The sequence below is a fragment of the Gymnoscopelus microlampas genome, assembly GCF_963454915.1.
Source record: "Gymnoscopelus microlampas genome assembly, chromosome: 23".
Lineage (NCBI taxonomy): Eukaryota > Metazoa > Chordata > Actinopteri > Myctophiformes > Myctophidae > Gymnoscopelus > Gymnoscopelus microlampas.
Genome location: NC_139960.1, coordinates 3295167 through 3322576, shown reverse-complemented (window position 1 = coordinate 3322576; position 27410 = coordinate 3295167). Strand labels below are relative to the sequence as shown.

General features: G+C 42.0%; 1 protein-coding gene across 1 annotated transcript in view; it reads left to right on the top strand.

Annotated features, from left to right (window-relative positions):
* LOC311039452 (GRAM domain-containing protein 4-like) overlaps positions 1-22458 on the top strand; it is an 82198-nt gene extending 59740 nt beyond the window's left edge. The window contains exons 6-19 of the mRNA XM_084049340.1: positions 784-928; positions 2039-2064; positions 4882-4973; positions 5616-5707; positions 6237-6285; positions 7192-7263; positions 7422-7465; positions 8100-8209; positions 9251-9405; positions 14339-14486; positions 16044-16137; positions 16281-16371; positions 17598-17666; positions 18870-22458. Of these exons, the coding sequence (XP_083905466.1) occupies positions 784-928; positions 2039-2064; positions 4882-4973; positions 5616-5707; positions 6237-6285; positions 7192-7263; positions 7422-7465; positions 8100-8209; positions 9251-9405; positions 14339-14486; positions 16044-16137; positions 16281-16371; positions 17598-17666; positions 18870-18983 (1301 nt within the window). The 3' untranslated portion in view covers positions 18984-22458. The remainder of the gene's footprint in view (positions 1-783; positions 929-2038; positions 2065-4881; positions 4974-5615; positions 5708-6236; positions 6286-7191; positions 7264-7421; positions 7466-8099; positions 8210-9250; positions 9406-14338; positions 14487-16043; positions 16138-16280; positions 16372-17597; positions 17667-18869) is intronic.
* The last annotated feature ends 4952 nt before the right edge of the window (positions 22459-27410 follow it).

Genomic DNA, 27410 nt, shown 5'->3' with positions numbered 1-27410 from the left:
AACTCCCTGAAGGACCCCCAGGGGTCCCCGGACCCCACTTTGACAACCACTGCTTTAAAGCTTTAACATGTTTTTAATCTTTTTTTTTTTTACCCCTTTTTCTCCTCAAATGAGTCGTTATGCCACTTAATCCCTCCCCGCACACATGAGGAGCCCCCACCGGGAGGACGTAGAGCCTTCGTCCTACTCCTCCCGACCAACACTCCCTGATGACAGGCTCCGCCCCCACCCCCGTAGAGTACGTGTAGAGACAATTATCACCCTCCTCCCCCACCCGGCTTCCCTCCCCCCGAACACGGGCCAATTTGTGCTCGTTTAGACGCTCGACAAAGCCGGACGGAACTTTTTAATACCCCCCCCCCCCCCCCCAGTGGTTTTCAACCTTTTTCATGCCAAGGACCCCTAAATTGATATACATTTGGCCGCGGACCACCATCTGAAAATGATTTGTGCCAGGGACCCCCAGAGGCAAAGATATCAGTTAATTTTCGTTTTAAAAAATATAAATAGATATGCACACATTTTCAAGGTTCTAGCAGATCTACAAGCTCATAGCGCGGCACTCGGTGCCGCGCTATGAGCTTGTATATCTGCTATTTTTGAATAGCCAAAGCTAAGTGGTTAAAAATGATTTTGACGCTATTAACACATTTTGCTGGGGACCCCCTGGTACTCCCTCAAGGACCACTGGTGGTCCCCGGACCATTGGTTGAAAACCACTGGCTTACACCACCTTTAAGCCAAGCCTAAATCCAAGAACATGTGTTAATGTTGTACCTCCAGACAAACTGCAGCCGGAGGCGGCGGAGACGTGGGGCTCATGGCTGATGAAGTGGCTGTACGAGCGTTTCGGGGTCTACGTGGAGGACTTCCGCTTCCAGCCCGAGGAGAGCACCGTGGAAGCTGAGGAGCCGCTCAGCGCTAAAAGGTATGACCCTGACCCCTGACCCCTGACCCTAACCCAGAGCACCGTGGAGGCTAAGGGAAGCCGCTCGGTGCTAAAAGGTATGAACCTGACCCTGACCCTAACTAACCCTGGCCCTATGAGCCCAGCACATGGATTCAAGTTCTCTCTCAGTCATTTGGATTCCATAGCAGCCCGCTATGACTTCTATGGAAGCGCGGCGAATAATAGTCGGATCTACAAGCTCACGACGTGTCAGAGTGCGACACATTGTGAGCTTGTAGATCAGATATGTTGGAATATTTGAAGTGGTCAGACCCCTCTTACTGAGGAAACACTAAAAAATAAAATAATCTTTAGTCAAAAATATCACTTACAACACCTTTAATTACTTAAATCAGACTTGTGAATAACAGAGACAGAGAGGATGTGGTAATGGTTAAATACTCTCTGTTTTCCCTTTGCTGATAACATGTAGACTATCAGGTACAGTGGTGCCATCTAGTTGCTGGACCTTGGATGAGTCCAAAGCAGCTCATCCCACGGTGTGTGGACGTCTAGGGCATTGGGTCTCAAAGTGGGGTCCGGGGACCCCCAGGGGTCCTTGGGGGGGGGGGTACCAGGGTGTCCCCAGCAAAAGTAGTTAATATAGCGTCACAATCGTTTTAACCACTTTAACTATTATTTTGTACTTTAGCTATTAAAAAATAGCAGATATACAAGCTCATAGCACGGCACCGATTGCCGCGCTATGAGCTTGTAGATCTTCTAAAAAAATAATTATCTTGAAAATGTGTGCAAATCTTTGAATATATATATATATATACTTTCTTTTTTTTTTAAGTGAACATTTTTAACTCAAATCTTTGCTTCTGGGGGTCCCTGGAACAATGTTTTTGAGATGGGGGTCTGCGGGTGAATACATTTTGGGGGTCCTTCATGTGAAAAAGTTTGAGAACCACTGGTCTAGGGAGGGTAAAAATAAAAGCGTGTGGGAGTGTTTGATGGAAAGCTGCCGTCCTCAGAGAGATAACCTCCTCTTTACATAACACACTGTTTGCTCGTACTAATACATGTACAGTTATGAGCATACTGCACGCCTTCTCTGATCTTTTGGTTCCTATCTCCATACAGGTTGACAGAAAATATGAGACGACTCAGTGAGTACGCACATGCACATGCACATGCACATGCACATGCACATGCACATGCACATGCACATGCACATGCACATGCACACGCACACGCACACGCACACGCACACGCACACACACACACACACACACACACACACACACACACACACACGCAGTCATGCACACACACAGCAATTACAGCTCATGTAGGGCTGTCACGATCATGACAATTAATTGTCCTACAAATAATTTTGATTATCGATTTAATTGTGTTTTTTGTACATTGAACAATTGAACCTAGAATTAAACATGACATTTACAGTATGTTTGGCTTTGTTAACAAAAAGAAAAGGCACAATAACTTAAACATAATTATAAAGAAATTAGTAAAAGACTGCCAGTGTCCATCACCAATAATCAAAATTTAGAAGAAGTAAAAGTATTGAAAACTGGAAATACTCCAGTAAAGTTAAAAATACCTAAACTTTTTACTGAAGTACAGTACTTGAGTAAATGTACTTAGTTACTTTCCACCACTGGTTAAAATCCTTTCCACCACTGGTTAAAAACAATAGTGCAGATAGCAGATCTACCGTGCCAACTTTCTGTAGGAAACGTTGGCATGGATTCCAGTGCGTTGGAACAGTTAACAGTGTCGGTGCCCACTTCTATTTCCGGCCCGTTTTTAGCCTCATGGATAAGATTCTATGTTTGGTATATTGATTGTGAGAAGGCTGGTGAGCTCAGGGTTTGGTATTGTTAGAATTTCTTCTACGGATGCTGGGTTTGGGATTTCACATTCTACTTTTGTCTTTTTTTAATAGAGATACATACAAAAAAGACATAAAGTGCCATGCAACATATTTTCCACTTTTACTCAGGTATGTTAGCTTTATTATTAAATGCACGTGCTGTTTGTTTCAGTCTCTCAGAGAGAGAATTAAAGGGAATGCTTTATTCCTATTGGACAAGCACTACATCATTTCATATTTTAGACATTTCAGTTATATTCTGATTATTTACACATCAGATCGTTTGAATTAATTCAGTACTTGAGGAGTCTATTTCACTATATACTAGGTTACTCTGGTTGTTAGCTTGATAATAATAATAATAACTAGAAAATGTGCTCCTCGGAGCACAAGTCTCCGCCAGCAGACCCACATTGGTGAGGATTTTTGTTAAGGAATTTATTCCAAGATTGGAACTTTTTCTGCTAATATCTCCTGACTAAATGTTAGCTTGGCTGATGGCACTGATGTCACTTCGAAACATGCAATGCAATGTTTCGAAGTGACTCAACTATTTATAGGTATGTATTTCGTCATGCGTCTCGCTAGCCAATCAAAGCACACCCTTTCAACATATTGTCACGTGTCACGTGAAGCTTGACCAATGTTAGCTTGGTGGAACCAAAGGAAATCAAACAAAAACATACTCTCCACCATGCCTTCGGCCTGGCGGAGACAATAATAATACATCAAATGTATATAACGCTTTTCTTAGTACCCAAAGACACTTTACAAACAAATAAAACAAAATAAACAACTTTATTAGGAGAGAAAGTTAAAAAGCTAACCACTAAGCTATGACTAATATTAGGCGGGGGAAGTGAGTCTTAAAAGGTGGGTTTTGAGGGAGGCTTTGAACAGGGCAGGGGCGGGGGCGGCGCTGATGTGAGGTGGGGTGCCAATACTTTTGTACTTTTACTCAAGTACATTTTGAATTCCGGACTTCAACTTGTAACAGAGTATTTCTAAGACAAATGCAGTATTGCTACTTTTACTTAAGTAAAACATCTTCCACCACTGGCGGGGAGCCTGGTTGTTGGGGGCCTTGTTGGTGGTGATCACTATTTTAAAATCTATTCTGTGTTTGACTTGGAGCCAGTGAAGGTCGTGGAGGACTAGGGGTGATGCGGTTCTGTTGAGGAGGCGGGCAGCAGAGTTTTGTACATGCTGCAAGTGTTTTGAGAACTTTTGGAGGTGGAGTCTGGATGTGATGAAGGCATGGATGAGCAGTTTGGGGTAGTGTGTGGGACGGAGGTGGGCAATGTTTCGGAGGTGGTACTTTAAAAAGCCGTTTTGGTAATCTGGTTGACGTGGGACTGGAAGGAAGAGGGTGGGATCCAGGATGACACCAAGGTTGCGGATTTGGGTGGGAGAGGGTGTGACAATGGAGCCAGTCAATGTTCAGGGAGAAGTGAGAAGCCTATAGTTGTGGCTGAAGCTTTGTGGCTGAAGCCTATAGTTTAGGCCATGCCTTTACCGTTCTCTGCACTCCGCACAGCACATTACAACAGCAACTATAACTTATAATTTAATAAGGGGGAAGATATTTAGTTTTTGCTGTGTTGTTGGTTTTTGTTTGCGGCTAATCTCGCAAACCACTAGACTAATCAGTGCAAAGATTTTTCCACAGTGTTTTTTTTTAGTCTGAATAAGAGCAGTGTGAGCTTGTAGATCTGCTATTTTCAAATATTTAGTACTTTTACTCAAGTACATTTTTAATTTTGGACTTTTACTTGTAACAGAGTATTTTTATATTGCAGTATTGGTACTTTTACTTAATTAAAGTATTTGAGTACTTTTTCCACCAACAGTAGTAATGGATTTGGAGGGGAGGTAGAGCTGTGTGTTGTCGGTGTAGCAGTGAAAACGGAGGCCATGGCGGCAAAGGATCTGTCCGAGTGGGGGGAACGTAGAGAGAAAAAAAAAAACAGGAGAGGGCCAAGCACCGACACCTAGGGACTTGAAGATCAGATCTCCTCATCCTGTTACACCGTTATGTGATGAAGCATAAACTAAGCTCAAGTCACTATGTTGTTGTTGTTGTTTTCAGAGCGAGGAGCCAGGCCTGTCACCAACTTCTTAAGGAACCTCTCTGCCTTATCCAACTGGCACTCCGTATACACGTCTGCTATTGCCTTCATTGTGAGTACACACACACACGCACACACACACACGCACACACGCACACGCACGCACGCACGCACACGCACACACACACACACACACACACACACACACACACACACACACACACACACACACACACACACACACACACACGCACAGGTTTGTATTACTATACTTGTGAGGACATCAACGCTTTAGGACAGCCATTTTATGAATGTCATTTAAAAATATTTATATTTTGCCATTTTTAACCGTAAGTCTAAAGCCAAAAAACAGCAGATCTATAAGCCCACAACGCGTCGCGCTGCGACGCGTTGTGAGCTTATAGATCGGCTGTTTTTCGGTGCATGACACTGGCACACAACTATGTATAAATCATGTTTAACTCTAATTCCAATCCCAAACCTAGCCTCTAAATGTCTAATCCTAACCTGAATGTTTGTCTAATTGTAAACGTATCTCTAAAAATGTTTTTTTTAACTATAAAACAACCATTTGTCTTGTGAGGACCAGGAAAACGGTCCTCACAATGTATTTTTTCTTCAAATTCTACTATACTTGGTCCTCGCAAGTATGGTAATACACACACATACACACACACACACACACACACGTTGGCGTTGGTTTGGCGTTGATGTGATGGCTCTCCGCCTGCAGATCTACATGAATGTGGCGTGGCATGGCTGGGCCATCCCCTTGTTCCTCTTCCTCGCTATCCTGAGGTTGTCCTTGAATTACCTCATTGCCAGGTAACACACTCGGCCCACTGCTTTTCATGTTTAACATCACATCCATTCATTCATATTAATGTTATATTGTTCCAGATTCATTCATACTCTTTAACTGCCAGAGTATGTACACAATCTACCCCCTTCCCTGCCAGAGAACATACATTTGCAAAAATAGGTAAAATGTGAATTTTGTCTCCGTTTATTTTTTAACATTGAAGTGAATGGAGCAGAAAATCTTCGCATCGCGTTATCTCCTGCTTACTTTGTGATGAACAAAAAATGTAAAAAGCAAAAAAATAAATAATAATATATATATATATATATATTTTTTTTTTCTTTTCAAAAATCTCGTTTTTCTCATCGACGGCTGGCTGAGCCATGCGGAGAAAAACGAGAAATCTCGTCAACGGCAGGAAAAGAGTTAATGTTCTATTGTTTCATGCATTCATATTAATGTTCTATTGTCTCATGCATTCATATGAATGTTCTATTGTTTCTCCTGTAACATATTCATTCTTTCATTCACATTATTGTGCCGTTGTTCCAGAGGTTGGAGGATCCAGTGGAGCATTGTGCCTGAGGTCTCTGAACCCATGGTAAGACTTCCTACACACGTACGTGTGTGTGTGTGTGTGTGTGTGTGTGTGTGCGTGTGTGTGTTGGGGGGGGGGGTCAAACTAGCAATAGAATAGAAAGTAGCAGAATAGCATACATGTTCAGAAGCACATTCCATAAAAACTTAACGGTCATAAAAGCAAAAGCCTCAATCTGGTGATTTCCTCAACTGCTTGGCTTAGGAATGCGACAAAAACAAAACAATATCCATGGATTCAAGTCTCCATGGGGTGACTAATCGATAGAAACATTTTTTTTTGTTTTGGGTGAACTATCCCTTTAACAATGTTGTTCTTGCATCCAGGCTGTAGCCTGATGATGCATTCATTCTGTAGCATTTAATTATTTTACAAAATACACTTTTAATTACAGGGTCCCCACGGTCATGAAATTCCTGGAAATATTTTGAAATTAAAAAAAAAAAAATCCAGTACTGGAAAAGGTTTGAAATTGATCAAACATCATCAAAGGTCCTGGAATTTATCAAGGGTCCTGGAAAAATATTTGGCTATGCATTGTTTTTGGCTATTGATTTTGTTAAAACAAAACATTTTCATAAACATGAATAATATTACACGAAATATGTAACATAAGTAGTTTTTCGCCGAACGGGCTGTGTGACGGCAGCCTAATGTATGTCTCAAACTTTATTTTTGCTACACTGCCTATCTTTGGGCATTCTACATAGGAGTAAGAGACACATTATTGCGCCGAATGATTGTTATATAGGCCTGGAAAATAGGCTAAATATTCTGGAAAAGTTTTGGAAAAGTTTTGGAAATTCATTGCTAAAAATGTGTGGGGACCCTGTAATTAAGTGTTGAATTCATACTAAACTTGACTTTCCCTTGGTGTCCCTCCACTACCTGGTGCAAATCCCACTGTAGGAGCCTCCAAAGGAAGACCTGACCGTATCGGAGAAGTTCCAGCTGGTGCTTGACGTGGCGCAGAAAGCCCAGGTACATGAGCAATGCGCGTTCTTTTTTTTTCTAATCACTGATGTCTAAATCACTAACCCAGGGGGAGAGCCGGGGATTGAACCAGGAACCTATGAATAGAATGGCTGTTCATCATTCATTCATAATGGTGTGTCTTTCCTCTTCCTCTTCTCTTCCAGAACCTCTTTGGTAAGATGTCAGATGTTTTGGAGAAGATCAAGAAGTAAGTCAAATAGTTTAAAGGTCTCATTATCAAATTGATCCAAAACTGTTACTTTTCAGCATTCAAATTCAAAAGCATAAAAAGTAGCAGATCTACAAGCTCGAAACGCGTCGCTTCGCGCCGCGTTTCGAGCTTGTAGATCTGCTACTTTTGATGCTTTTGTGTGACACTGTAGTAGGGCGTTAAAAGTAAAAATATGGAGAGGTTTCTGCCCCGGCAGCAACGTGATAATGCATTATACTTATGTTTATTGCGAACGCGGAAGGAGGCGCCTCCGCCCAAGTGGAGCTTACTATGAAAGTCTGCTCGGCTTGTGTGTGTGTGTGTCTGTGTGCAGTGCACTGCCTGGGTGCGGCCGACAGAGTGCGCCAGAGTGCAGCTACAGTCAACACACACACACACACACACACACACACACACACACACACACACACACAAAGTCCGTAAATACACAATATTTTCGCGCTGCATTCGCTTCCAGCGTTCGCGCGTCTTACTTGTAAAGCATTATAGAAATGGAATGTATAACAAGTGTTTCCGATAAGATGTTTTTTTCCTCACGTACGTGTGTTTTTGTGTGCGTGTGTGTGTGTGTGTGTGTGTGTGTGTGTGTGTGTGTGTGTGCGCGCGCCAGTCTGTTCATGTGGGTCCAACCAGAGTATACACAGAAGCTGTATGTGGGACTGTGGGTCGCTTTCATCACTTCCTGTGTCATGCCCTACAAGCTACTGGGCTTCATGATGGGTGAGACACACACACACACACACACACACACACACACACACACACACTGAAGACTCGCCTCTTCATACTCCACCTTAGCCCTTAGCACTCGACCTAGTCGAGTGCTAAGGGTTATTTGTCATTTGTTCTCACATTTGTGTTATTTGAAAGTTTAAATCAGATGGCATGTTGTTTAGACAGATGCCAGGTTCATTGTTTACCTGGTATCATATAGTTTCAATGTACAGATTGTTATTTTTTATAGTATATTGTTTAGGCTGATGATATAGGTTCCTGGTTTACCTGTGATATACTGTAGATTACTGAGGCACTACACTGTCTCTCTACACTTGATGTATGTGTTTAGCTTGCTTATTGTAAGTCACTCTGGTTAAAGAGCGTCTGCTAAATGCCTACATTGTATATACTGTGTGTCGCTGTGGTGGATATTAAAGCACTTTTTCTTTACAAATGTCTAGGATGAAGCTAGGGTGATAATCAGATCCGCATCAGGCTCACTGAGTGTACAAAAGACCTTAAGCTCACATTTCCTTTTTTTTTTTTTACAAACACGCCTACTCCACAATTTGCCCGAAATAGAACCAGGGGTTCATGTAGTTAATCAGTGGCAGGTATTGAATAGAGCTCCAGGCAAGGAGAGAGAATTACATTTCACTGTGGCTGCGTTTATTGAGCCACCACTTTTCCGATGCCTGCTTTGTGTCTCTCTGTCTGTCTGTCTGTCTGTCTGTCTGTCTGTCTGTCTGTCTGTCTGTCTGTCTGTCTGTCTGTCTGTCTGTCTGTCTGTGTCTCAGCCTCCCCCCTCTTGACGGATGCTAGCACACACATACTGTATATATGCACAGAGAAATGCTCCATTTTAATATATCATGTGTTTAATTACTGTAGTATAGTTTTCTTGTGTTACGTAGTGTTTTTCTTTTGTATATGGACCTGGGTATCTGTGTTGTTGTGACTGAAAATAAAGCAATTTAAAGTGAAGTGTCTCTCTCTCTCTCTCCATCTCTCTCTGTCTGTCTCTACCTCCCTCCCACCCTCTAGGCCTGTATGCAGGTATAAAGTTCTTCATCATAGACTTCCTGTTTAAGAGCTGTCCTAAGCTCAGAGATAAGTATGACACCCCCAGCATTGTGTGGCACAGCCTGCCCACCGACCCCCAGCTCAAAGAGAGGACCAACGCCCTGGTGGCGCGACGGGTACATGACACACACACACACACACACACACACACACACACACACACACACACACACACACACACACACACACACAGACTCACTTTTTTCAGTTTTGTTACACGCACACATGCAAGCACGCATGCATCTACTCACTCACTCACTCAAATGCGCATACAGGTATTTCATGCTAGTATAAAAAACATTACATTGGGGTTGTTTTTAGGTCGAATGAGTGAACACAAGTGCCATCTAGTGGACATAAGTGACTATTGCGCCCACCTTAGAGTAGTTCAACTCTCTAAAATTCTACTACTGAGGTTACATGATAGCAGATTCTCTGATTGAAATAACAAAAAAATAAAGTGTGAAATGAATGCCTCAACCCATATCATGTGTTATATTTCACTGTCTGTACAGTATACGTGTTACGCTTGATTTGTGCTCTGTCATAACGACGGTGTTCGCGCACGCCGAAGATAGCCGATCTACAAGGTCACTATGCGTCGGCTGTTTTCGGCGCCGCGCCGCCGTCGTGCGACCGAACACAAACCGGGCTTCATGAGGTATGTATGCTGTGTGTGTGTGTGTGTGTGTGTGTGTGTGTGTGTGATTTGTCACGGTATGAATCACGTTATCCTGTCATTTTCCTCTCTCTCAGCTGTCTGGCGAGAAGGTATGGATGCCAATGAGTCTGTCACACTGCTAGTGGCTGGGTGTGTGTGTGTGTGTGTGTGTGTGTGTGTGTGTGTGTGTGTGTGTGTGTGTGTGTATGTGAGAGAGACACACACCTCATGGGAGTGACTTGGCTTGTTGGTGACATGGAATGGATTCAAATGTCTGTAAATTTGACGTTTCACTGTTTGTTTGTTTTTCAACACAGTGGTGACACCATCATCAGGCTTTGTTCAAATGATCAGAAATACAAATTCCACGATACGTCAGACATTTTGAATCCATGTTGTCACTGACACACTGTAGAAAATGGCTGAGTGCTGCGATAATTTAAACCCCAGTATTTTACTGAGTAGCTCTAGTGTGTAGAATCACCCCCTTAACCTCTTAAAGGGAGTATAAGTGATATTTATTTTGTTAAAGTAAGTGTTAAATAGCTCTAATGTGCCCATAGCAATCATTGCTATAGAGTGTTTGCTCAGTAACAGGAGTCTCCCTCTCGTCTCTCCAGCTCTTTAAATATCAGAAAATACATTTTCAGTATGGGACACAAATGTCATTAACCCGAGAGAGTATTTTCTGTTTATTGAAGAGATGGCGAGATGGTGAGACCCCTGTTACTGAACAAACTACAACGATGATTACTATGAGAATACTAGATGTTTAACGTTTCAACCAAACAAATTGTTCAACCAAACAGATATCACTTACAGCGCCTTTAAGCCCTGTATATACTTAGTTGACCGGAGTCCCTCAGGGCTCAATACTAGGGCTCCTCCTGTTTTCGCTGTACACCAAATGCCTTCGGCGAAAATATCAGATCTTACAGGCTCACGCACTGCCTTGCAACACGTTTTGAGCTTTGTAGCAAAATGTTCGGCCCAGAATAGGGATGCTAGGGTTTCGAGTGGCTAAACGTCAGTCATCTAAACATTAGACTGTTTTCATAAACATCGCCCAATGCTTCAGCAAAAACTTTTTTTTTGGGAAAATTCTGTCGCCTATGTTTAGGTCTGATCATTTATTCAGTGTTTCGACATAGCATATAACATGGTACAGGTGTCATTGCCTATCTCTCTCTTTCTGTTGTCAGCATAACTAATTCCCTGCCAACGACGTTTGTAAATCATAAGCCCAGACCGCCAAAGACGTCTTTTGACGCCTGCTGTGTTTTCTTTTTTTAGTTTTTCCACTAGATGGCGCTCTTCACTAACACATGAGTGACAGTTTCATCCTCAGTGACACACTGAACCAGGAGATCACATGATCGCAAGATCTCCTGCACCTCCTTGTTAATCGATCTAGAAAAAAAACGCCTGTATCTCGCCTCCCCGGTTTTGCTCTGCATTTTTGGCGAGACACGCTATATTCAATGGCCTATAACAAACAAACGGGGGGTCACGATGACATTTTTTTGTTCCGCGGAAGCACAGTGAATTAGCAACGATCGGGAGATATATATATATATATATACGTAGGATAGGTAAGGACAACGAAAAATCGCTGGCAGTCTGGGCTTTATTTCTTTATTTACTTTGGCAGTGAATGAGTTAACGCACAACTACGGTGTAAAAAGGGATTTGTTCTCTGGTCACAACATGGATCTGCTTACTTTTGATGCTTTCATGTGACGCCGCAGTATCATCGAGTAGGGCGTTAATTTACCAAAAAAAAAAAACACACAAAAAGTTAGAATATGGAGATGAGAGGTTTCTGCCCTGACCGCGACGATATCTAAATGTAATAGGCTCTATTCACAGCAGCCATATTATGAAGACAATGATACTAATGAAGGCTCTGTTCCATTCTGGTCAAACAGAGTCAGGGTGCTGATGTTGTGCATGTTGGCTCACTGGAAACACTTCTTACGGGTGTGTAACTCTGAGAGTGTACAAATGGAACCAAATGGACCCGTATGGGGGTCACTGTGCTACACTAAATGGAACAGAGCCTTCATTAGTATCATTGGTAACACCTGTGAAGGAAGTGATACTATGGCTGCTGTGCATAGAGCCTATTGCTGACGTCATAAGAAGGTTTAAATATGATTTTTAAAAATGAGGACCCAGCCAGGAGACTTCAGTCAGATTAAGTGTACATGAATGGCTTCCAACTGGGCTGAGCATGGGTGCACGGTGGGTGGGTTAGGGCACTCTGCTGGGTGACAGGAAGAGTGGGCACTAAGGAGGCGTGGGCACCTCCATGTAAACTTGGCCTTTTTTGTCCAAAATGTTAAATAATACAATATTTGGGAAAACTGTCTTAACCCTTTAAGGCCTGAGGCGATTTTTAAAAATGTTTTCTAAATCCAAACATTTTTTTGAAAAAAATCTAAAATATTTTTTTTCAAGATTTTTCAAATATTTTTGAATAGCCAAGGAAATCTAAAGTGACACAGATGCGTTCCAGGTCTCAATGGGTTAACCCATTAAGACCAGGAAAGCAACCACTTTAACCATTATTTTATACTTTGGCTATTCAGAAATAGCAGATCTACAAGCTTGTAGATCTGCTATTTTTGAAAAATCTTGAACATTTGTGCAAATCTTTGAATATATATATATTTTTTAGGCGAACATTTGTAACTCAAATCTTTGCTTCTGGGGGTCCCTGGATCAAAATATTTTCAGATGGGGGGCCGCGGCCAAATACATATCATTTTGGGGGTAGCATTTAAGTCTGATAATGATGTGCTGTACCGTGAATGTTCACATCATGTATACTTTACGTTACTTAAGAGTAGATCACTTTTCAAATGTTTTATCTTTTAACATTTAGGACAAAATAGCCAATCTTACATCGAGGTGCCGACTCTTCCTCAGTGCCCACTCTTCTTGTGTCCCTGTGCTGAACGGCATGGCAGCTTCACAGACAATCTGCACTCGGACCCCGGTTGACACTAATCCACTAAACCACACACACACACACACACACACACACACACACACACACACACACACACACACACGCAACCAGCTTTCAGACAGGTTTTGTCCACATATCGGCGTCAAAACTAACCGACAAATCCGGCTAAACTGTGTTATGCTGTAACGCTGTAACGAACACAGTGTGTTGGCTAAACAAATGAGTGATCTCTGCTTTGCACGATGCCACCACCAGCCCCCCCTCGCCTGCATCGGAGATGCATTTGCAAGGCTATACTCAAATTAAAGGGATAGTTCACCCCTTTTTTTCCTATCGATTAGTCACCCCATGGAGACTTGAATTCATGGATATTTTTTTGTTTTTGTCGCATTCCTACGCCAATAATTTGATGACCGGCAGCGGTTCCGGTAGGAGACACGAAGAGTCTCCTTTGTGTCTCCTACCGGAAGCGCTACCTACCGGTCCGCTGGTCATCAAATTATTGGCTTAGGAATGCGACAAAAACAAAAAAATATGGCGCATCTCATCGATAGAAAAAAAGTTATGTTTTGGGTGAACTATCCCTTTAAGAAAGTACATGAAGTGATGTTTGGATGATATATTGAGTACCTAAGGTACCACTGTTATCCCAAATGCTAAAAGAAAAACAAAAAAGTAGCCGCTACAGTACGTTACAACGCACTACCGCCACAAATTACCACCAAGTAGCCCAAACTTTAGACACGATGTTGCCCAAAATAATCTGTGGCACATCGGGGAAGTTTGAGGTGAAATACAATTGTGATTAGTGTGATTAGTGTGATTAGTGTGATTAGTGTGATTAGTGTGATTAGTGTGGTGTACATCAAGATCCTGAGTATTAGTTCAACTCTTGTGTCGGACGGTAGGTCTTGGTACGTTGGGGTTACTTTGTGTTGATTAACCATTTAAACCTTTGGCTCGATTACGATTAATCAATTATTGAATTTTTGCGTGTGTGAAAATAACAAATCTACAAGCTCACACTACACTTGCAGATCTTCTATTTTCGCACGCCACCATTGTGCACTGAAGGTGTATAGTTCAGACTAAATCTTTTAGTTTATTATAAAATAAAAAATATATTTGACATTTATTGCGTCGATTCGTTGATATATAAGACATTTTTTTAAAAGTTATTAAGAAAAAAAAAACGAATTATTGTATTGACCTACACGAGCAAGACTAAGTTGGTTAATGTGGGTTTTAAAACAAACAGTATTTTGGCGTAATTGCCCAGTCTTAGTGCATGGTGTCCAGAACCATCTCACTGTTAAACACATTTCTCTCTCTTCTCTCCCTTCATTTCTCCCCTATCAATCCTTTGTTCCTCCCCACCCTCCCTGTCACCCTCTCACCTCCTTCTCCTCACCAGGTCCAGCCTCTGGTGGCCTCCAGGAGCAGCATAGCGGCCGTGCCCTTAGGGGTGAGCAGAGAGGAGGAGACGGGTCGCTTCCACAGCACCAAGAAGGGAGCCTTCCACGAGATCTTCAACCTGCCGGAGACGGAGCGCCCTCTGGCGGGTGAGACCATTCACTCCGGGCTAGCCCACTACCTAAAAGAAGGCCGCAGCTAAATCCTGTGTTCGTTTTTAACACATTCATTGCCATGGTGTAAATGTCTTGCGTGCGTTTCCAACTTCCATTTTCACTAGTTAAAGGTTATGCTAGTTAAAGGTTATGCAAGGGGCCATATCCACATAGAACAGTGGTTCCCAAACTGGGGGTCCTTCTAATATGATTATTTTGCCTATTTTTCAGCAATTTCAAATCCACCATATTGCTATATCCGGTAGAGTTCTCAACGGGCCTGAAAATTAAGGCTCGGCCCTAACTGGGCCCAACTGGGCCGGCCCGAGGCTCGGCCCGAACCCGAGTATTACCATCATGTTAGGCCCGAAAGCCCGAAAAAACACGAGGGGGGAAAAAAAGGAAGAAAAATAAATATGATCTTTTACTTTTTTTATTATTTAAAAAAAAATATTATTCTGTTCTGAATGTGTATTTATCTATTATGAAGATGGCGCTGACGGCGCTGACTGACGTTAACTTACACTGTGCTGATTTAAATGAAGTTAAATCCTTGTCTTGCTCACGGACACACGTCTGCATTTCTCTGCCTCTCTCGACCGAGTCTCCGTCTCCTCACCCCCCCCCCTGACTGTCTGAGACCGACTCGAGACTGTTGTTAACCTATTATCTTAAGTTTACACGTGTTGGGTGAAAAATATTATAATACTGAACTAAACGCGGGTGGATTACATTGTATTGTGAAAATCAGAGAGCACTGTTTCCGCCACTTGTGTAACTTAACACAGCGCACCGGCATAGAGCACGCCGGTCACTTATCTTAACTCACAAAAACACATTGAACATCCTGTTAAACCTTCAAATTAAAAGCATATGACGACGTAAACAATGACACATGTGTAGTGTACTGCGTGTATGCACGTTCTCGCACGTGGCTATATGGAAAGCTCGCTCCTGCGTTCTTCAATTGATTTCTGAACGAACCTGACCACTGAATGTACCGCTATTGTTGAAGGCTGGTGTAGACCGACTTTATTTGCTGTGGGTTTTTGTACTGGAGTCGTAGAAATGATCACTTTCTGTTTCTTTTTCCTCGGTAGGTTTCACTGTTTTAAAATACTTGCTTAAATATGCACACTTTGCAGCTGTTGCACAGATATCTCTTGTACTCTTGTATGTAACTCTAATATCCGGTCCGAAAAATTGACTCTGAAATTAATACTATTGGTTGGGACCAGAGCAGGGGTGGGGAATTAATGCTATTGGTTGTGTAGCCTGTCAACCAAATCATCACAAGGTAGCCACGCCCTCCTACAGCATACCATACTTTATCATCAATTAATGGGACCATAATTTACCAAAGCGCATATCATGGTGATTGAAAGAAGAGCGACTAGAAGCATATAGTACAATGTTTATTAAGGTAATAAAATCAAGTGACAGACACGACAGACACGGCCCCTTATTGGAACGTGTGTGTTTGTCCTTGGTGTGTTAGCGTGTGTCTTCTTGTTCTCAGTGTGTTAACAATTATGTATGTTTTGTCCTCAGTGTGTGAGAACGGCTGGAGGTGTTGTCTGATCAACAGAGACAGAAAGATGCCTACAGACTACATTAGAAATGGAATTCTGTACGTCACAGAGAGGTAAACACACTGCTTCTCTCTCTCTCTCTGTCTCTCTGTGTGTCTCTCTCTCTCGATTGATTGGTATGACTGATAAAATATCACAGAAGATTTTGGTTCTCTATTCTCACTCATTCCTCAATTGCTCTCTTTCTCTCTCTCAGTTCACTGTGCTTTGAGAGCTCTAGTTCCAGGTCCAACGCCTCCAAGAAGAATAAAGTCATCAAGCTAATAGACATCACAGACATACAGAAGGTAAGAATACAGTCATCAAGCTGATAGACATCACAGACATACAGAAGGTAAGGCATTTTCAGGTCCGGATACCAATTTTATCCAATCAGGAGAGAGAACTCACACAGGATACAGGATAAACAGTTGAATTTGAAAGTGATGACACAAAGAAATGAGCAGACACAATTGGAACTGGAATACTATAAAAACGGAAGCTGATAAAGTGGTACCCCCTCCTGATTGGCTGAATTTGGTAACCCACCTGAACATTAGTTTTTTGTTTATTAAAGAGCTGGCTGTTACTGAACAAACACTCTATAGCAATGATTACAATCCTAATATAGAGCTTTAACCTTTTAACCAAAAACTATAAATATCACTTTAAGTTACAACAAAGTGTATTGACTATATTCACACATTTAATGCCACCTAAATGCCACCCCAACGGATCAGTATTTTTAAATTGATTCTATGTTTTACTGGGAGCCAGTGAAGGTCATGTAGGACTGGGGTGGTGTGGTCTCTGGATTGGGTTCTGGTGAGGAGGCGGGCAACCAAGTTTTGCACATATTGCAGTTTCTTGAGAACTTTGGAGGTGGCACCGTAAAGGAGATAAGCTTTAATGTACGTGATATCATGGGGAAAAGCATGTTAGACACACAGTCTGACACAGGTTGGTGCTATGGTAGTTCTGCCAACGACGAGCACAGGGACCAGATCATAGTTATACTGGTTCCTGTATAAGAACCATAACAAGACAAGCTGAAACCAAAACAATCGCTACCAGGCCTAAATTATTCTTTAAGTGTCAGAAAGAGTTAAATGTATACTCCAGGTTCTATTGTGTGTGTGTGGATTGCCTCCAAGATTATCGGACTTCCCACACCAACACTTTCTGATATGAACAATAAGGCCATCACACGCTTAGCACTCAAAATAGCAAGTGACATTAATCATCCCTTACATTGTCACTTTGAACTTATGCCATTTGGATGAAGATGGCAGAGTTTTTCCCATTCACATTTGTCCTTTCAGCCATTGCGGCATTAAACAAACTGCCTCGCTGTTTTTTGTGTATAGTGGGGACCTCATGCATTGTCTATTTGTCTTAGCGTGGTTTAATGTGTTTTTCTGTTGTGAACAGAATGTGAAGATGACTTTCCCCGAGGGGACAATAAAGATGATTATTATCATTTTTATTATTATTACTGGTATTGAGCCTCTTGTGTTTCCGTGTGTCCTTCCAGTACAAGGTGCTGTCCGTTCTGCCAGGCAGTGGGATGGGCATCTCCATAGCCACGCCCTCCACACAGAAGGTTCGCAGCAGCACACACTAGAACTACACTGTGATATCCTCAGGGTTCATTAACCTCTGAGAGTGTACATATGTAACACATTCGTACACTCTCAGAGGTACAAATATGGCTGAGTGGATAGAGAGACCCATAGAGATAAAGTACCTGAGATTAAAACGTATTTCTGTTTATAATCATCATTACTCCTACTATTTACGTAAGAAAACCCACATTTTCATAACAAACACTTGATTCTTAACCGGAGAATAAATCAGTGAGTTATGATAACTTGTTATTGTGGAGAGGCCTCCTGCTCCAATAGACATACATGGGCCATACATTAAATGCAATAGAAGACACAGACCTGCCCCTGCCAATATGGCGGCCACATTGAGGCATCGCTCCAATGAGCAGCAGCAGCCAATGTGGTATCTACTGTATATATCAGAGCCATCTGAGCAGCAATCTCCTGGGTGAAACTGTAGAAGCAATTTTCCTCCCCTGCGTTCCAGAAAATACCCCCCCCCTTACAAAATTATTACAGAGCAAGTTTTGCTTTGATCTTCACTCTTGTGTTTCATTAAAAGTGACGTAGTATGGCTTTAGACAGGAAGTCGTGTGTTCTATTCCATCCCCTCTGACCGCCAGAGGCGGTGCTTAAAGCACTAAATATTCAGCGCTTTAAGCACCGCTTCTGGCAGTTATTCGGGATTCATATAACCGTAGTTACATACCGTCACCTTGCTAAAAAAATGTATGGCCTAAGTAATTTGTTCCCTAAATCAGCTCTTCTTCGTAAAATCGCCTAAATCCTTATTGAAAAGATCATGCTGTTCCCACCCCAGTAGTATATTGGCCTATGTCAACTCAACAGTGACATAAAATGTGACAATTGTTCTTGGCCTAAGTCACATTGTCTTGCGACTTAGGCCAGACAAATTGCCTAAATCTGGAGTAAGTCAGTTACTCCACAAACAATTTGGCCTAAGTCAGGTTTACAATTGCCTAAGTCAAAACACAAATTGGCCTAAGTCATTTAATCCTCTTATGTTACATAACTGACAGACAGCGTTATTTGTACGTCAATAGCCATATATTCTTATAAACTTTTTTGGGTGAAATGATTAAGAAATATCATATAGTTTCCAGTTCTTTTCAGGGTTTTTTTCAGCCATTATTTTAAGAAGGTGACAATACGTAACTGTCGTTTCTCTGTGTACTCAGCCGCTGGTGTTTGGCGCCATGATCCACCGAGACGAGGCGTTTGAGGCCATCTTCACCCAGTACATGAAGATCCTCACGTCCACCGCCAAACCTCCAGGCAGCCCAGAGCACTAGGCGGACCCCCGCTCCACGGACAGCACCCCCACATAGGGGGGGGGATATGCGGGGGCTATAGGTATCGACGGCAACCCCGCCCCTTTTGAACTTGACTGGAAGATAAGATTCACGCACCACATGTCTTCTCCGTTTTCCCAAGGACCCCCCCCCCTTCCCCTCCTCCTCCTCCTCGTCCTCCCTATGTGATTGGACGTCGAGCTGACCTTCTCCTACAGCGTACGCGATTGGACCTCGGCTTTCTTGTCATCTAAAAAAGGCCACCGTGGGACGTCGATGGGACAGGTGGATTCTGTATTTTCCACGTCAGGGTGTCGGCGATTTTGAAAAACGTCACGCAGGTGAATTCAGGCTGTTATCAGTCAGCAGATGCCTGGTGGGTGTGGGTGTGGGTGGGGGGCTGGTCCTCCTTTCCCCCTCACATATGTGTGGGTGACTCTCTTCAGAAGATTGCTGGCCAGGGGGTTTGTGCCCTGCACGGGGACGTGTCTGTGTGCGGTCGTGGGCTGAAGAAGCTTGAGTTTCTCTTTGCCTACAGGAGTTCAGATTGTATACTCTGTTTAGCCAAAGAACTATGAGAAATGTCCGTGGAACGGCCCACAAGTGTCGGTCGGTCGCTCCCCTGGAAGATCATCGGATGTAATGGGTGCAAGTATCCAGTATCTGACTTATTATCTGGCTGATTGGAAAACCGCCCTTCTTAAAAAAAAAAAAAAAACGTAAAAAAAAAGTTCCTCTCGGTGTGCGTTTGTGCGCGCGTGTCAGCGAGTCACTGACATTTGTGAAGCTGTACTGGCTGTGAACAAGTCAGCCATTGTTTGACTGACTGACAAAGGAGTACTGTGTGTTTGCGTTGCTACTGTGTAATTATAATTTGTATTTGTTTTGCAGCAACACAATTGCTTTCGATGTCTTCTTGGTCTTAAAAAAAACGAAAACAAATCGACACGCTCCAGTGAGCATCTGCTATCGTGCTTCTGTAAGTGGGTGTGTGCGTAGCGAATGTGTTTTTTAAGAAATGCCTTTTACTTTTCTGGGCGTTAATGTCTTTTAGTTTCTTTCGGTTAGGAACGGAGGCTTACCGCACAGTAAAATCCTGAATGTCAATTTAATGTTAAAGATAGGGTAAGTGATTTTGAAGTAAAATAGCTCTATATTCTCATAGTACTATAGCTATAGAGTCTGTTGTTCAGTAACAGGAGTCTCCATGTCTCTCCAGCTCTTTTATAAACAGAAAATGCATTTTCAGTTTGGGATACACATTTTATCCAATCAGGATAGAGAACTCAGACCGGATACAGACTAAACAAGTGAAATTGGAAGTGATGACACTATAAAAATGAAGCTGATAAATGGGTCTCTCCTGGTTGGCTGAAATGTTGTTACCTTGTTTTGTTTTAACCAAAAATGATCACTTACCTTACCTTTAATTTAACTTTGAAAGTATAAAAATAGACCCTACAAATGTGTGTTTTGTCACTTGATCTGCGTGTACTTGATCAGAGTGTACTTGCAGAGTCAAGTACACTCTGGATTCAGATCAAGACTTCAGATGCAGCGGAGAACATTGTTTCATGTACGTATGCATTCATTGTGCAAACACGTTTTGTTTGTCCCTTCTCATCCCAGACACAGTATTGCCTCAGTCGAAGGTCCAGTTGTTTCATCGTAGAGAGCAGGTGTAGACCACTCCTCCAGTCCTTTGAACCATTTCAGGGTAGAACAAAAAAAGCTACCAGTTTTGCCTTTAAATAAACCAATTAATTATTATTCAATAATATAAATGATGATGATGTTTCCCTCCCCCCCCCCCTCTAAAGTAAATAAATACATTTGAAAATAGCTTCAACATCTTTTTTTTTTTTAGAAACTCTTTGAAACATTTAGACAATCTTTGCCTCTAATGACATGCCCACAATAGGGATGTAGGGTTAAAGTGGTTACAAGCTCGGTACCTGTGGTGTTGTAGTTCAATTTCACCAGTAGGGGTCAGCAACTGATCCCCAAATTGCTGGTATCAGTAGATAACACATTGCAGTAACGCCCTCTTGTGGACAGACTTGCAGACAGAGTGACATACACACAAACATCCGACTCAAGTTTAAGTTACGTCACACGTGCTGCAGCAGCGAGCCAATGCCGCTGCAGACCATAAGCTTCCTTTTTTGAGCCGTCAATGTCCCTTTCGGTAGCGTTCACTCTATGGTCCTTTAAATAACAATAGGTACCGCTATAGTGGCATAACCGCTTTTTTACATTAAACTCTATGAGAAATGACCAAAACTGCGACCGCATTCCGGCGGCTTTTAGAAGGCGCTCATCCGAGTGCCTTTTCTGGCCGAATGGAGCGCTTTTTAAAGTTGAATATATATACTGTAGTGTAGTCTATATTCTTTTTTTGAGAAATGAGCTTATAACCTGGACTGCTTTTTTATCAGCTGTCCAATCACGACTGTAAATCCACTTCTACACCTGCTAGTTTAAAACTTTGTTTCCTATAGGGCATAGCAGTGGGTGGCCATTTTGTGGTTCCACAGATCGAAAGCCCATTCATTTAAATATTTATATAATTACTTTTAAGCCTGGAACCAAGCCGTCCAGGCTCATAGTGAATCATGACCATGACACATTTGATTCTGTGTCAAAAAATATTCAAAAACCACAAAGAAAAGGGTATTTATTAAGTATATAATATAATACAATTTTCAAATATATTTTTAGGCTTGCTTCTGCACCAGTAGCAGACGAGAGGTGTACCTTTACCCCCCTTCTCTCTTTCCTCTTCACCACTCCGTGGCTATCGACGGGCTCTAGCTGGCGGGACCCGACCGAGCATGTTCGGTCGGTGTCCGACACTGTCCTACAAGTCCCGACCCGACAGCACGGCAACATCTACAACTGATTTTCGGCAGCAGACGCTTTCCAACGCCTTCCGCGGCCGACGTCGGCGCGGTGGAGAGTTGCCTTACGGGTAAATGGTAAACAGAGTTAAAAGAAAGCAATGTAGTGCTACAAAATAACTAGATTACCAACATCAAACGTATATGCTACTGTATCTAAGATATACTTTGCATTTGTAGTCAAGCAAACCGTGAGTGTATGTATGTCTTATCTAAATAACATATGTGAATATGCTATCCTTTTAGACCAAGTGTTTGACTGTGCTCGTGCTGTTTGCATTTCTGTCAAATAAAGTATTCAATCAATCAATCAATCAAACAAACAAGTAACCAACATACATTTCGTGTCTGTCGGGTGGAAATCTCAAATGTCCAAACTGTTACTTTTCAGGATTCAAATTGAAAAACAGCAAAAGTTGTAGATCGACAAGCTTGTAGATCTGCTACTTTTGATGCTTTTGTGTGACGCTGTAGTGTGATCAAGAAGGGCGTTAATTTACAAAAAAACACAAAGCTAAAATATGGAGATAAGAGGTTTCTGCTTGACAGCAACGATTTGCATAGTATTTATTAAAACAGGCAACAAGATGTTATACAAGGAATGAAGAGTCCTAGGGTGTGAGGTGGAGTCTGAAGAGGTGAGTGCTAGGGGGTGAGGTGGAGTCTGAAGAGGTGAGTGCTAGGGGGGTGGGGTGGAGTCTGAAGAGGTGAGTGCTAGGGGGTGAGGTGGAGTCTGAAGAGGTGAGTGCTAGGGGGTGAGGTGGAGTCTGAAGAGGTGAGTGCTAGGGGGTGAGGTGGAGTCTGAAGAGGTGAGTGCTAGGGGGTGAGGTGGAGTCTGAAGAGGTGAGTGCTAGGGGGTGAGGTGGAGTCTGAAGAGGTGAGTGCTAGGGGGTGAGGTGGAGTCTGAAGAGGTGAGTACTAGGGGGGTGGGGTGGAGTCTGAAGAGGTGAGTGCTAGGGAGTTAGGTGGAGTCTGAAGAGGTGAGTGTAACACCCGAGATTCCGACCTAAGAGTTCCCGTGTGGGGCGTGGCTTAACCACTTGAAACCCTCTGTACTTAGTAAACGTGAATTGGCTTTGTACTTGGTGCCCTTTTTTTCTCCTCTCTACTCCAAATCTCTTCGCTGAAAATATCTTCGGCGAACGTTCCCCCGCAGATTAGGGATGCTAGCGTTCAAGAAGCTATAAGCCAAACCTTTACCGCTCACGCCAAGAGGGACTCCCTCCTTGGCCAGGGGAGATATTAGTCTAGTTGGGCTTCAGGCTGAGCTACTCTGACTACACATTGTGAGCTTGTAGATCGACTATTTTCACCCAATGTTCACTCCAGAATAGTTGACGCTAGGGTTCCTGTGTGGTTGAATTAACTCTCCGGGTTTTACTGTGTAACGCCATGAAATGTGGGTGGAGTGTTTTGATTGGTTCATGTGAAATGTGAGCGGAGCGTTTTCATTGGTTGCACAAGACAGATCTGACTAACAACTTAAATATACGAAGAAACGACTGACGATGACCGGTACCAATAATGAAAATAAATAATGTACAGTACTCTGGCCAAAATAGGCCACTATTTAATAATGTTATACTTTAAAAGATTTTGAGAATGGCAGATCTACAAGCTCACAACGCGAGCTTGTGAATCTGCTATTTCCGCTATTTTTGAAAATGTTTCAAAATGTATGAAAATAAATTCTACATGTAAGCGATTATGACGCTTACGTAAATTAATTAATCTAAAAAGAATTCTGATCATCAGCCGATTGTGTAATAATTGTGACATAATCCCCAGATTGCACATTTTGAAGATTGATTTTAACCACTTGTTGACCGGGGTCCCCCAGGGGTATGTACTTGGTCCCCTCCTTGTTTTGCCCCATCTTCACCAAACCTCTTCACCTGAAATAGCCGATCTACAAGCTTGGCTATTTTTTTTTACTGAATGTTCCGCTTATTTTTGCCGAATGTTTGCCTGTCATGACCTGCTCAAGAATGTGTTTAAGAAAACCTGAAATTAATATGATTTACCGTTGAAGAAGAGAACACACTGGATAAAGCCTTGATGCTACTGCATCTTCCTCAGAGTCATCGAATACTCTGTTACAAGTAACAGTATGGTATTCAAAATGTTCTTGAGTAAAAGTATTGACATCAAAATGTACTTAAAGTATCAAAAGTAAAAGTACTCATTATGCAGAATGTCCCATTTCACAAGTATTCAAAATGTATTAAAATCTTTTGAAAGTAGCAGATTTACAAGCTCACAATGTGGCGCATCGCGACACATTGTGAGCTTGTAGATCGGCTATTTTCAAATGGCCGAAATGTATATAGGACTGAAGTGGTTAATGTATGTTTTGTAATAACAATCTAAATCTACAAAGTAACTAGCAACTAAAGTTTTCAAATAACTGTAGTGGAGTAAAAGTACAATATTTGGATCCGAGATGTAGTGGAGTAAAAGTATTGGAAATAGGACATACTCAAGTACAAATACCTCAAAATTGTACTTAAGTACAGTACTTAAGTAAATGTACTTAGTTACTTTCCACCACTGGTCATCGATGACTCTTGAGGAAGTATCATCGAAACGTCATTCTCAAGAAAACAATGGGTTTTCTCAGTGGAGTGCTAGACCCCAAAATCCAGTATACATCAAAAGTAGGAATTTAAAAAATCCGACAAAGGTAGCACATCCAAAATTTCAAATAAATGGCGGACAAAGTACTCAGTCATTTCATTTTGGCTATATTTCGGCTCATAGCCGAAACGCGTAAGCGTTCATTTATTGGTGTGTGCCAATAAAAAAAGTGGAAATGTGAGTACTTTGTGCTCCATTTATTTGAAATTTTGGATGTGCCACCTTTTTGGGATTTTTTCTTGGGAATGCTCTTCTTCAACTGCTGTTGTCCTGCTTCCTGTGACGCACCGGGCTTTGCCTCGTTTGGCTGAGGCCCGGCAGTAAGACTCCCTTTTCTTTGGAATATGATTTACCATTCGGATGAATACAAGCTGGCCTTTGTAATCGCGGAGTGGTTTGATATGAATAATTTTAATGCCAAAATACTGTATGTTATGCACTTTACTGTGTGTTGAGTTATGACGTAAGGCAGGTCGCGGCTCTTGAGGTTGATCTATGCCCAGTGGAACATCTGTGTCATACAATAAACATTATTTCACCATTTCTTTCCAGTTGAAAGGATGTCATTTTGTAACCGGTCTTTGATTGATTGAATACTTTATTAACACCATTATTAACAGTATTGTAATAAAGCTCAGTAGAATCATACAGTATATTTACAGAGAAAGGAGGGGGGGAGGGTCAGAGGATTCTCAGCGGTGGTGGGAAAAGTACTCTCATTTTCTACTTAAGTAAAAGTATCAATACTGCAACTCTGTTACAAGTGAAAGTCCCGTAATCAAAATTTACTTGAGTAAAAGTACAAAAGTATTGGCATCAGAATGTACTTGAAGTACCAAAAGTGAAAGTACTTATTATGCAGAATGTCCCGTTTCACAAAGGTATCATGTATAAAATGTACAGAGATGCGTTCCCGGATGAAATGGGTTAAAACGGTTTTGTTGCAAGGAGTTGCATTGGTGTGGACTGGCCTTAAGCAACTGATACTAGTTTTCTTCACCTGCTGAGTGTACGGACAAGAGACGGCGGTTTCAATATATTTAGCCATCAGAAGGTCCAGACTGAAGCGTGTTCCACAGGCACTGATGACAAAGATACATTTTGTGGTGAAAAAGTCTTTCTGTAAGAAACCTGAAGCTTTATATTACTTATAAATGAATTATGGTTAATGACATAGTCATTAACCATAGTCAGTACCATAGCCATTATAACCATAGTCAGCACCATAGCCATTATAACCATAGTCAGCACCATAGTCATTAACCATTGTCGGCACCATAGTCATTAACCATAGTCCTTAACCATTGTCATCAGCACCATAGTCAGCACCATAGTCATTATAACCATAGTCATTAACCATATATCATTATAACCATAGTCAGCGCCATAGTCATTAACCAGTCATTAACCATAGTCAGCACCATAGTTACTAAAGAAGTCAGCACCATAGTCATTAACCATAGTCTTTAACCATAATCGGCACCATAGTCATTAACCATAGTCAGCACCATAGTCATTAACCATAGTCAGCACCATAGTCATTAACCATTGTCAGCACCATAGTCATTAACCATAGTCAGCACCATAGTCATTAACCATAGTCAGCACCATAGTCAATAACCATAGTCAGCACCATAGTCATTAACCATAGTCAATAACCATAGTCATTAGTGACGTGTTGTGAGCCGATAGATTGGATATCAAATGTTTATAATAACATGCCCAAAATAGAGATGTTAGGTTGAAAGTAAAAGGTAGCATTAATTAACACAATATAAAACAATAAAATAAAAACAATAAAAATAAACATCACTCACTGGCAGGAGTGAACATACATTTAATTATTACAGTTGTGACGGTGGATTAATTGATTGGCAAAACAAAGAATAAATAAAAAAGATCTTGGAGGGATGAACCAATCACGAGGCCCTAAACAAATGTTTACTTCGTTTAGTGCAGTGGTTCTCAACTTGTGGGTTAGGACCCCCTAGGGGAGTCCACAAATGATTTTGGGGGGTCCCCAGATGACTGTGAAGTGACAATTTAAGACCTTTATATTTCTTCTAAATCGGCCATACCACCCATGACCATGATTTGTATTTTAAAACAAAATGCCAGACGACATAGGATTTTGATGTGGGCAATCCGGGTTTCGTTGACTTCCATTATGAAAAGTCATTTAACCGCGTAAACCTTCTAGACTTAGTAAACTGGACCTGGGTTGTCCCTGTTACTTGGGTTAGGGTTAGGGTCTCACCAAATCTAAAAAATAGCCGATCTATGTGAGTTTGTAGATCTGCTGTTTTTGGCACAAAAAATAAATGCATTTATGTAAACCGGAACGGGAGTGGGGCTCTTCTCTTCAATGGCTCCTCAGTTGTTGTCAGTATGTCCATCCGTCCGTCCGTCATCATCATTCTGTCTGTGGTCAGCTAATCTCCGGCACCGTTGGACCGATTGGCGTGAAACTGTGCACGCACACTCCCTGGAGGCCAGAGCAGAACCTCTGGCCCAATTTCATCACGTTGGCCTGTGAGAGCGCCACCACGAGCCCGATTTTTGTATTTATTTCCACACAAATTTTGTCCAAACATCACACAAATGATCACATCTCTATAGTCATGTGATCGAGATGGATCTGTCCGATTTTTCATATTCCATCCTGATTGGCTAAGATTGGCTTAAAACAGTTTGCAGGAGTGGCCCGTTTTGAACAAAATGCCTCAGATAATGAAATGCAGCGTCCATTTGCCGTGAAACTTTGCACGCACATTCCCTCTAGGCCACGGAAGCATACATTTTTCAAATCGGCCTCATGATGGTGCTATAACAAGCCAATTTACATTTTGGCCTATAGCTCTTGAACCGTACATGTAGGTCATACAATCAA